This window comes from Oreochromis niloticus, linkage group LG15, assembly GCF_001858045.2.
Source record: "Oreochromis niloticus isolate F11D_XX linkage group LG15, O_niloticus_UMD_NMBU, whole genome shotgun sequence".
Taxonomy (NCBI): Eukaryota; Metazoa; Chordata; class Actinopteri; order Cichliformes; family Cichlidae; genus Oreochromis; species Oreochromis niloticus.
In genome coordinates this window covers 31,038-43,654 of record NC_031980.2, presented here as the reverse complement: position 1 = coordinate 43,654, position 12,617 = coordinate 31,038, and the positions used below count along the sequence as shown (strand labels likewise).

Below are 12,617 nucleotides of genomic sequence, written 5' to 3'. Positions count from 1 at the left end.
ATATGTTTGGGCGGTGTGACAGCGAAGGTAAATAAAAGCACATGTCACAAGCCAGATGGATATTTCACCTGTTCAAGTTGTAATTTCTGTCTGTGTTAAAATGTGTGATAATGTAATACAACTAAAAGAGAAATTTCTAACAGAATGCTAAAATGTGTTGTCATCTATATGATGTGATTTTATTGTAAAACAATAGCTAAATCTTGGTCATCGGTTATAGATCACGAGTTACATGAGTGAAAGATAAGAATGCGATATCACAGAAACAGAAGGAGAACATGACAGCGTTCTACTCTGAACTATTAGTGTGATGTTGGTGAGCTCTGCCTATGGGACTGTGGGCCAAAGGTCAAATGCAGGTGTGTACAGAGCCCACTGACCAACATTATTCCATCACATGCACAGCAGATACTGACATAGCAAAATTGGTATGGCCCGGATCTGGCCCACACAATGTGCTTATACATTGCCCACATACGGCAAAGAATGACGGCCCTTTGGTGGCCCAGATCTGGTTTGCCAGAGGTGGTCCACACATGGGCCAGCACAAGGCCAGTTGCAGACACACTGCTTACCCAGAACAGTTTCAGCTCTGACCCCAGATGTCAGCCTAATGTGTACCTTAATCAAGCCATGTAATAACAACATGTGCCGGAACATAATAGTGCAAAAGTAACATGACGAAACTCTGTTCAGACAGTGGATGGACTGATTCTTATACAGCGCTTTTCTACTCTCGTGGATCATTCAAAGTGCTCTATACAACATGCCACATTCACCCAATCACACACTTTCCTCTAAACTGAGTGCTTCCTAACTACATTCACACTCTTGACACACAGACTGGAGGATCGAACCACTAACCTTGCGATCAGTAGGTGACCTGCTCTACCTTCTGAGCTACAGCTACCCCTGGGTAGCTGTAGCTGCCATGTCTCGTTACGATTATCTGTGTCACCTGTGTTCCCCGTGTGCTCCCACTTCCCTCGTTAACCCTCTGTGTATTTAGGTCTGCGTCTCTCTCAGTTCTGTGTCGCGTTCTCCCTCATTCATGGCCGTGTGTTTCCCAGTGTAGTTTATCAGTTTGTTTCACTGTTTCCCTCCAGCAATAAAGCTGTGTTTTGAGTTCATTCCTGCCTCTGTGAGCTTGCGTTTGGGTCCACTTCCTGCCTGCCACACAGCCGAATCATGACACATTTAGCATAGAAACACCACAGAGCTACACCATGATCTCAGAGTGATATTCTCACTGTGATTATTAAAAAATGACATATAAAATACGGTGGCCCTGACAGATGAAAAGCACTGCAACATAAGAAAATGCCAGCAAATAGAAAAATGCTGCAAAAGCACAAAAAACACAACTCAAGCTGAATCAAACAAAAAGAAAGACGAAAAAAATCTTTAAAGAGAACAGAAGTGTTTTTGAGGGAGAAAGAGGCAGTTTGCGTTTTAATCGAATGAATCAAAAAATACTGTAAATGTATGTTTACTCTTAGCCATGTCATGTTATTGTCTCCCTGACAAACACTTGTGTTGTAAGGGTTCTTCTTATTTCCATTGTTTTATTCAACTTCCATCGTGTTTGCTGACGGGGTTTTTTGTTTTTTTTTCGAATTGCAGTGCATTTGACTTTTCAGGGCCAAAAATTTTTTAAATGATAAACTTATATTGTATACAATATAAGTTTGTGCTTCATCAGTCCAACCAAATCCTAACTTGATAATTGACTGTTTAAAGTGTCATACAGAAGTGATCCATTTAACTAGTGAATACTACAGACATGTACGATACTGACAGTTCCTCATTGAACATAAATGTTGTCTTTTTAACAACCTGGACTTTAGTTTTTTTAAAGACATAAACATCAGCAGAATAATGGTTTCTGATTGTGAGTGTAAATATATATATATTTTTAAGTGTGAGTGAGAAATAGCTTTGTATTTGTTGCCAAGACTCAGAAGAACAATAAAAAAGAAGCAACGATAACATTTTTGGACAGCGTAGGGTTAGAGCCATTGCTGACGACGATTTTAAAGTTTAGTGGAAATGCTTTGATTAAGCATTGGTTGCTGTATTTTCTGACCGCCTGTGGTGTGTAATTTGAGTGCAATGATAAATCCTTTAATATCCAATAAACTGGTTGTGTCATGATTAGGCTGTGTGCAGGCAGGATGAGGACCCAAACACAAACTCACGGGAAAACAGGACTGAACTCAAAATACAGCTTTATTGCTGACAAAAGATAAAGGCGATACAAAAATAATATGAAACTAAACTGGGGAGTACTAAGGAACTGACTGACGAGGAAACACACGGAGGGGCACACAGTCATGAGGGAGAACGCGACACAGAACTGAGGGAGACGCAGACCTAAATACACAGAGGGTTAACGAGGGAAGTGGGAGCACACGGGGAACACAGGTGACACTGATAATCATAACAAGACATGGCAGGAGAAAACGCAAAACTGACGGGAGACTGTCAAAGTAAAACAGGAAGTACAGAGGTTCAGACAGGAGGAGCGAGTGCACGACATAACGGGCTGGGGAAAGCATGGAATAAAACACAAGGAGAGACGAGGGCTCACAGATACACAGAGGGGCACACAGAGGGGCACACAGGGGGTAAGAGTCACAAGGGGAAAACACATAAGGAACAACGTAACAGAGCAACCCAGGAAGCATGGCCTAAATACAGACCAAAATACAAAAATACATGAGAACTAAGAATGCTGGGCCAACATGGCCCAGGATCATGACAGGTTGTGCTGACAGCTGACACTCTGTAACAGTTCACTAATTATAAGCTAAGTTGAAAGTATTATACAAGCTTATCAGTCATTACAGGTGTCTGGCCTAACAGATTGGTTATCATATTCATTTTTTTTTTATTGACAGTACAACCTGGCACTTAATCATTAGCCTGCTTCACTGCTATAATCACACACATTTCAGAGGCCAAACCATTCTCATCTTTCACTTTGTGGACTTGTACATCGGTTCTGATTTGTCTGTGTGATTCTGTTTCTGTTACAGCTGCTGTTAGCTACTCATGCCAGGATGTTTGAAGTTTCTGTTACTCATTAAACAATATAATCTTGATCAAAGTTCTTCTCCAAGTGCAATCTTTATGGGCATGTTGACCATGGTCTTAGAGAAGCGAACTATTCTGTTTGAATAACAACATGGGCCCTGGATGCAGATTAAAGAAAATAGCTGTGCTGGTTGGAGTCCTTGTATTTTTAAAGGTAAGGAGTTTCTGTCTAAAATCAAAGGAACCAGGAATATAAAGCAATGTCTCTGCTAAGGGTTTTTACTAAGAAGAAGCATCTCTTTTTGTGTGCTAGGTGCAAGCCGTTCCGACACCTAGTGGTTGGTTCCTATGTTCTTTTTTTCGACTACATTCACATAAAACTGTCTCTTTTGTTTGCATTTTCTCACACTAATAATACTTTTATGCTCTAGCTGATACTGCAGATGCAGGTGAACTGAGAAATGACATACCTGAGATCAACAGAGGTATAACCTTTAGGCCCCATCTGCATATGTTCTGATACCTTCTAAACAGATACTCAGTTTTACTAAAAATGTGTATTTCATACTGTTAGAGTTGACACATCTGTTTGAGGGAGACATTGCTGGTATTGTAAGTATACACAGTACATGTTTAGAAATGGAATTTGTTCACTGAAAAAGGCTCTGAGTGATTTCAATTTGTCTTGCAGCCCAGCAGAAATGCGATCCTTGATCAAACAAGAAGATGGAAGTTTCCAATCCCGTATATCCTAACCGATTCTTTAGGTACACAGGTCACAATAGAAAACATTTCAACCAGAAGAAATATCAAAGGAAGTGTACTGATTGGGAAATAAATTTCTTTTGCTGTAGACCTGAATGCTAAAGGTGTGATTCTCCAGGCTTTTGAAGAGTACCGTTTGAGATCCTGTGTGGACTTCAAGCCCTATGAGGGAGAGACCACTTACATCTCTTTCACGAAGCTCTCTGGGTGAGCTCTGCTACACACACTTTGACACAGGAGTGACCAAGACTGTTACTCAACTTTATGGGGCAAGCTCTTAGGTCATTAAACTTGAGGTGTCATAAAAAGATTAGGAAGTGCTGATGAGATAAAATTATCTTTAGAACTCTGCAACTTCACCCAAGTTTTTTTTAAATGTTGATATTAAAACATATCTTTTAACATCTCAGATGCTGGTCCTATGTTGGAGATGATAAAAAAGGCCAGAATGTGTCCATCGGGGCTGGATGTGACACTAAGGCTATTGTGGAGCACGAGCTCCTCCACGCTCTGGGCTTCTATCATGAGCAGTCTCGTTCAGATCGAGACGACTACATTATAATCTGGTGGGACCAGATAGAAGAAGGTGGGTCAAAATTATTTAATCTTAGGTTTTATTCAGGAGCTACAAGTTTAACAACATTGAGGTGATAAGTCTACATTCCTCCATTAGAAGGGTACCCATCTTTGACTAGTGACCAACTGCATAAGAACATAATTGATTGCTTCATTTACTGCTTAATCTTTTGTATCATATACAGTCAAAGAAAAAAGTATTTGAAACCCTGCTGATTTTGTAAGTTTGCTCACTAACAAAGAAATTATGAGTCTATAATTTAAATGATAGGTTTGTTTGAACTGTGAGAGACAGAAAAATAACAACAACAAAAATCTAGAAAAATGCATTTCAAAAAAGTTATAATTATAAATTATTTGCATTTTCATGAAAGATATAAGTATTTGATTATTAATTTTTTATTAGGGTTGGGTATCATCACTGATTTCTAGAATCGATTCAATTCAGATTCACAAGGTCTACGATTCGATTCGGGGAAATTTTGCCTCAGACAGTCAGACATATTATAATTCGGTTCATTTATCAGTACATATCCATATTTTTAAATGGTAAATGGCCTGTATTTGTATAGCGCTTTTACTATCCCCGCCTAAGGACCCCAAAGCGCTTTACATACCCAGTCATCCACCCATTCACACACACATTCACACACTGGTGGAGGCAAGCTACAGTTGTAGCCACAGCTGCCCTGGGGCAGACTGACAGAAGCGAGGCTGCCATATCGCGCCATCGGCCCTTCTGGCCAACACCAGTAGGCGGTAGGTGAAGTGTCTTGCCCAAGGACACAATGACCGAGACTGTCCGAGCCGGGGCTCGAACCGGCAACTTTCTGATTACAAGGCCGACTCCAAACTCTTGAGCCACGATCGCCCCATCCATATTTTTATATCTATAAAAAGAAAGATGACAGTTGTGAGAATTTATCAGAGGTGTAAGAATCACAACAGATGCCTTTGTGTGAAAGTAACAGAGCATAAAACACAAAAAAACATGAAGGAGATTTTCCTGGCCTGTCTTTTTATAGCAGATAACCTTAGAAATATTCTCCAGTAGAACAAAAACAGAAGAAAACCATGAATCAATATATAAACATTACCTGATGCTGCTGAAGTGAAGCAGAGGATCAGGTAATGTTTAAAGTAGGTTTACTTAGAGACACAGCTAAGAATTTTGCAATTTTGCATAATTTTAAAAAGTTTATATTTCTTCTGTATTGAACACCAGAAATAAGGCTCTTGTTGGAAGTTAGTTAAATTAAGAAAAACAACAGCAACACAGTGACCAACAGTTCTGTACACACAATGGTAGACTTGTGCGTAATAAGCAAGCAAATAATGCAGAAAACATAGATTTTTAGATGGGGAAACTCTTCTTGAAGTACACTGAGAGAGAGAGAGAGAGAGCTGTGCAGGAAGTGTGATTTTATGGTGGTGGAAGCAAAACAGCAAAAGTAAGAGAGAATTCACGACCATGTTTATGTGAAGCGAAATGTGAAGCACAGTTTGGATCTTCTTTCGCTGCTGGTTCAGTCAAATTTGGTTCGAGAGAGACAAAGCTTACAGCTTCAGAATCTAGCCCAAAAAAAAAATACGTAAACACAATGCTCGGACCCGCCGATACATCAGAATCTGTGAGCTGTCGGCTTTCAGCACTGACGTAGTGTCTATGTACATGCTGTCGGGTGAGAAATCCGACATCTCACTTTTTCTGATGCGTCGGCGGGTTGTCGAAATTTTGTGAGGTGAGAGATTCCAGAGATTCCGGCGTTTCGGGCAAAATACATCTATATTTAAAAATCGATTCAGGGTTTTAATGACTCGATATCGCGTTATTCAAGCTAGAATCAAGTTTAATTGGAAAACCGATAATCAAAACCCCCCCCTATTTTTTATATTACTTAAAACTTTCCAGCATCACATTTGACTCTAGAACACTTTGGCATATAGAGGACTGCAAGTTGTTCAGGCTCTTTGGCTGCGAAACAAGCGCATTCACCACCGTGCTTGACAGTTAGTGTGAGGTGTTTGTGCTGATCTGCTGTGTTTATTTTTTGCCAGATGTGGTGCTTTCACCTTGCAAACCCTTCCAAACCAGTCACAGTTGTTCAGTCTTTTCCTAATTATTTTACAGTGTTACTGAACACATATCTAAATTATACTATATTTGCAGATTTTGCATCTTGCACATGTTTTCGTCCTGTCTCGTCTACAATATCCTGACAATAATTTGAACCTGGTATTCAATACCTATTGCACAATCCACTTTGTATTGACTTTGTCCTGTCTTTGGTTATCATACAGTTAGTATTGTATAGTTGTTATTATAGCTTTGTATAGTATTGTATAGTTAGTAATTAGTACCTTTTTATCCCTTACTTTTACCGAAATTTAGCATGTTATTTATCTGTAAATCCCAGTTTTATAGGTCTTGGAGATATATCTTTTATATACTTATTAATGCACCATGGGGGGCTTGGTGTGAAACAGTATTTCGGTACACTGTATACTGGGTATACTACTGTATTGACAATAAAGCTCTTGAATCTTGTATCTTGAAATCTAACAGGCTGAGGCCTGTAGAGTCAGAAAGGTAGCACTTGTATTTTTTGCAGTTTCTCTGAGCATTTCACACTCTGATCCTGGGGTGAATTCCCTGGCAAGACTTGTGTTAACCAGTGTTGGGACTAACGCGTTATTAAGTAACGCGTTACAGTAACTACGTTATTATTGTGGTAACGAGCACGGTAACTAGTTATTATGCCAAAACCAGGAACGCGTTACTCGTTACTGGGATTTAGATAGGCTCGTTACTCGTTACTTCGTGTGGTGGATATCGCGGAGCTTCCACAGATTCAATAACATTAGCAAGTGGTGGAGGCCAGCAGGTGGATGAAGGAAAAGGGAGGCAAGAGGAGAGACCCGAAGCGGCCGCCGGTCCGCGTGTCAGGTGAACTGAACTTCAGGTAAGAAGTTATGACCTGCAGTCTATCTGGGTCAGATATAAACCAAGTTTAGGTGGAGTTTATTTTCGGTATGCTGACATTTTCGTACTGCGTGCTAGCTAGCATGACGGAGTTTCTATACAGCTGGGTGGGTGCTATGTTACTGATGTTGAACTTTATTTTGTTCATACGGTTAATTATTAGAGTTGCCAACCGTCCCCTAAAAAACAGAATCGTCTGGTATTCAGAGAAAATATTACGCGTTTCGTACTGAGGTGAAAATGAACACAGTTTGTCCCGGACTTCAGCTACAATGAAAAAGACACAAAGCTGAAGCTGCACAGCTGCCTCTTCTTCTCTCATTCTCTCCTCTCCCGTTTCTACTTCAATCACGAAACTGATCAATGATCAGCTGATCGGCTTTTCTCTCTTGTTTATTTATCGCCCACTTTGCGCCAGAAAGAGGAAACCAGCGGATGTCGCGTTAAACAACAGCAGCACGTTTAAGCTTGATCAGCTGTTGTTAGAATTTATTTAATATTAATTTCTAGTATCAGCTGATGTTTGCTGGAGCCACAGCTGTAAAGCTGCTGGTCATGATATCGGTTTGGTTATCTGGTGAGAGGGAAACATGCAGATGAAACCAGGAGATGTCCTTACTGAATCATCAGAGCTGAACAGGTGATGGAGAAACAGGTTTACCTTTTAGGTGACATGAATGAGTTGAAGGGAAGTTATGAACTGTTTCTGAGAGACAAATAACACCAGGATCCTTTTCTACGTAGCTGACAGCTGGTAACTGTGCAGGGGCGGGTCTAGCAAAGTGTTGCCAGGGGGCCAGGTAGGGCATTAACAGGGAAAGGGGGGCACAAGGAAATAGTTTTCTTTCTTATTCTCATTTAAAATGTCTCGCTTTTAAAAAAAATAATTATCTGAGTCTTACAACAAACAATTGATAGATTGATACATATATACCATCAGAACAGTGTACATCACTGTCACAACAGTGTTTGTTTTCATTCAAAGGCTTTATGATTTTTCCTATAATGGTGGGCCGGTCTCTAGTCAAAATGCCCGGGTCGATTTTTTTGTCCCAGTCCAGCCCTGTATGCAGCTCATCTGCAGTCTGGTGTTACCTACATCTTCCTATTCAGAAGGCAGAATTTCCGAGTTCTGAGTACAATCAAAAGCAGCACGACTGCAGTTTTTGTGTTGGATGTAAAAAGCAGGCTAGAATCATGGCGGCGGTCAACGACGGTCCAGGCGTGGGATTTCTCTCGTGGAAATGTGCACATTATTTTTTCCTTTCTGTTGGTAGGTGGCACAGTGCACTTGTGGCAAGTAAGCAAGCTAGAAGACTGGCAATCTTGCTGGGTATCCAGTTACGGAAGCAACACATTAACAAGAGAATTCTGAGTAAAACCAAAGTTACTTTCCCTAGTAACTAGTTACTTTGAAAGTAACGAGTAACTTGAAGTAACTGAGTTACTTTTTTAGAGAAGTAACTAGTAATGTAACTAAGTTACTAATTTAAAGTAACTTACCCAACACTGGTGTTAACACATACCAGAATGCTTTAGATTAGCAAACTGCCGGAAGTTTTCTTTTCATGGAGGCGCTCACATTTATTTATGTTCATTTGATTAGCAGGTCCTGTCTAATTCCTATGGAAACAGTGACATAAATATACACTTTTCTGGTTTACTTACCACTCTGTGTACTTTAGACTGCAAGTCACAAATCTAATAAATGTACTTGCTATTCAAACTGTAAAATTTCAAACCGCTGAGGTCTAAGTAATGGGTAGTGATTACCCCTACCATAGCTCTGCACCCTAACCTTAACCATCTTATCCAACTTATCCTTTTCAGGGTTGCGGGGGGCGCTGGAGCCTATCCCAGCTCTCTTAGGGGGAGAGGCAGGGAACAGCTTGCACAGGTCACAAGTCTGTCACAGGGCTAACACATAGAGACAAACAACCATTCACACTCATATTCACTCCCGCATTCACACCTATGGGCAATTTAGTGTTTCCAATTAACCCAACCTTAACCATATTATTATTATTATTATTATTATTATTATTGTTGTTATGCAAGTCATTTTTGAATTGTGTCATCTTACATAACACTTTTTGTCTCAATTGCCAAGACTTGGATAAAAAATTTGAAATTGTTTGAGAGTTGTGCATGTTTTATGTAAAGACATTAAAAAAGTTTCAGGATTCGTGACGCTTTGCTGTGGTGGTGTAACAACGGAAATTGACACCATTCAATTGTAAAATAATAAAATACAGTTAGGAGAAAAATGACACTTATGCTTGTATAGTAAACCTATGATGTGCTCTACTTCTTTCTTTGTGAGTCAATGTCATAGTTTCATTATGTAACTTGCACATATTAATGGTAGTGTTGCTTTTGCCACAGGAAAAGAGCACAATTTCAATAAGTATGAGGATGATTTCATCACTGATCTGAACACACCCTATGATTATGAGTCGATCATGCACTACAGACCATTCTCCTTCAACAAGAACAATAGCATCCCCACAATCACCACCGCCATACCCTACTTTAATGAGGTCATTGGCCAGCGGTTGGACTTGAGTGAAGTAGACATCACTAGACTCAATCGCATGTATGACTGTGGTAAGTCTTTCCTGTCGTTGCAGTCTAAATGTTAGAGACTGGATGCTAGTGGACATTCTGTAAGCGGTTATAAAGTTGTCTTTCAAGTACTCTTCATCCAGTATTAGTGATATTTTACTTTAGAAGTTGTACTTTTTCATTCAGAATAGACTTTGTCAGAATCCTATCTGACACAGCAAAAAATGACTTTATGTCAGATTTTATCACATCATTACATCAACTAAACTTCAGCTCTGTAGCCGACTGTTGTTAGTATTCCTTTTCCAGCCAACACACTTACTCTGTTGGACCAGTGTTCCTTTGAACTGATCAACATTTGTGGAATGATCCAGAATGAGGAAGACAATGCAAACTGGGTTCAGACGCTGAGCAGTCCAGTGGATACAGATCATACCCTGGCAGGGCGCTGCAGAGGTGATGAGCAAATTTCATATGAAAAAGACTGCCAGTCATAAATGTTGACAGAGTAAAAAACCCAACAGTAATGGTTAATTTTACTCTGTGAACCAGAGAAGTGATTGTTGCCCTTTATCTCTTTAAAATGTCTTTTTAGATTCTGGCTATTTCATGAAGTTCGATACATCTTTGGGTGATGCTGGCAAAAGTGCTTTGCTGGAGTCACGTATCCTTTACCCTAAAAGAGACGAACAGTGCCTGCAGTTCTTCTACAAGATGACTGGAGGACCTGGGGACAAATTAGTAATATGGATCAGGACTGATGATGGGACAGGGACTGTGCACAGTGTTGAGAAGATCCACACCATTATAGGTACTATGCACTAAAATGCCCCAAAGGAGCTTTGTATTGCAAATTTTGTCTTTCAGATACATGATAAAGTATGAATTAGAATAGTTTGGCACCTGCTTTTTGTCTCTCAGGTGATGGGGATGATACTTGGAAAATAGCTCAAGTGACTCTCAAGGTTACAAAGAAGTTCCGCTATTTATTCCAAGGCATTAGAGGATCATCTGCCTCATCAGGCTCAATCTTAATTGATGACATCACTCTCACTGAGACCATTTGCCCAAGTGCTGTGTGGCAAATCCACAACTTTACCAGTATTCTTGCCACCGTTCCTGTTGGCAGTGCGCTGAGAAGCATATGCTTCTACAATCCAGAGGGCTACTCATTTGGTATCAGTGTTTACCCAAATGGAAGACACAGTGACTACCCAGACTATGTTGGTATGACCTTACACCTGTGCAGTGGTGAAAATGATGCAGTGATGGAATGGCCAGCCCAAAACAGACAGGCAACCATTGTTGTCATGGACCAGGAACCAGACGTTAAATTAAGGATGTCGTCCACAAGAAGCTTCACCACAGGTAGGAAAAGGTCAGAGCCTGAGTGTTTACTAAAAAGATGAACATGCTAATCCATACAAAGTGCAACTGGTGGAAGTGAGGGACCATTCAGATAATTTTGATATTTTCTGCTTCCCCTAATATGGACACAAGCACAGGGCCACCAATGCATTACACCTACAGGAGTGCTTGGCCATAGAAGCCACAGAAAGCTGTGTCATGAAGCTCCTGGAGCACAATTTTTGTTAATGACAGAGGAGATTTGGAACTCTACAGTTACTGAATAAGTAGTAGGACGTATTGCAACAGTGATGTCCTATTATTCTCTTCAGTGGTAAGGTTTCCTAAATTACAAAGGTCAAAACACACCTGCGAATTCTAATTAAACTTATTAAAAATGAACACATCACCTGACTCTGCAGTGAATTATGGTCATACAAAGGTTTATTTCCAGTCAAGAAAACCTTGAAAGGATATGACAATTGTGAATAATCTGCCTCACAATCAAGAAACTATAGACAGCTTCGACTAATTCCTGGAGAACAGTGCACAGTGAATCACTTAAGGCAAATATCTGCTGTAGGCTGAAAAATAACTTCAAATGAATGCTAACTTTGGTCTATGGCTGCTGCAAGCACATGCAGGACATTAGCTACAGAATTAAGTCTTTTACCATTTCTGACAATTTTGTTAGTTTTGACCAAGTCTGTACATTTTCGGCAATGTGTCCCCGACATCCATGTGTTAAACACGAATATACTTGTTTTTTTGTCCACTCAAGACACTCATGCCCGTTGGAACAAACCAACAGCCACATCCGGAGCAGTGTGGGATGACAGCTGTAAATGCTTCCGCAGTCAAGACTTTGGCTGGAGCACATTCATTTCCCACTCGCATCTGCACAGGAGGAACTTCCTCAAGAACAACGATCTCATCGTTACTGCCGACTTCAGTGGTAAGGATCTGAAATGTGATGCCCCATTTCATTTTTCTATCTAATATTTTAAATTAGCATCTTCTCAATGGTTCGCTAGATTTGACCCACCTGATCAAGACTGAGGTGCCTGTTCAACTGGACCCACCATGCAATGACATCACAGATGAGAAGTCACAGAGAAGATTAAAAATGAGACCAGAGGCTCCAAAACACAGAGTGGCACGTGCTGCCAACCCCTGTCTCCCCAACCCCTGTTTTAATGGAGGAGTGTGTGTGGAAAGTGACGGGAAATCATCTTGCAGGTTTGTGATGGTCTCCTTTTCAGAATCAGAAGCAGAATACTTTATTAATCCCTAAGGAAATTATGTGCGTTACAGTTGCTCCAAGACAGCAACAGTAACAGACTGA

General features: G+C 40.3%; 1 protein-coding gene across 1 annotated transcript in view; it reads left to right on the top strand.

Annotated features, from left to right (window-relative positions):
- Nucleotides 1–2,980: 2,980 nt before the first annotated feature.
- Nucleotides 2,981–12,617, top strand: part of mep1a.2 (meprin A, alpha (PABA peptide hydrolase), tandem duplicate 2) — a 13,012-nt gene continuing 3,375 nt past the window's right edge. Inside the window, exons 1-13 of the mRNA XM_003440847.5 lie at nt 2,981–3,250; nt 3,350–3,374; nt 3,468–3,521; nt 3,611–3,648; nt 3,728–3,803; nt 3,891–4,008; nt 4,212–4,387; nt 9,746–9,967; nt 10,235–10,381; nt 10,521–10,736; nt 10,847–11,293; nt 12,054–12,227; nt 12,307–12,511. Of these exons, the coding sequence (XP_003440895.1) occupies nt 3,188–3,250; nt 3,350–3,374; nt 3,468–3,521; nt 3,611–3,648; nt 3,728–3,803; nt 3,891–4,008; nt 4,212–4,387; nt 9,746–9,967; nt 10,235–10,381; nt 10,521–10,736; nt 10,847–11,293; nt 12,054–12,227; nt 12,307–12,511 (1,961 nt within the window). The 5' untranslated portion in view covers nt 2,981–3,187. The remainder of the gene's footprint in view (nt 3,251–3,349; nt 3,375–3,467; nt 3,522–3,610; nt 3,649–3,727; nt 3,804–3,890; nt 4,009–4,211; nt 4,388–9,745; nt 9,968–10,234; nt 10,382–10,520; nt 10,737–10,846; nt 11,294–12,053; nt 12,228–12,306; nt 12,512–12,617) is intronic.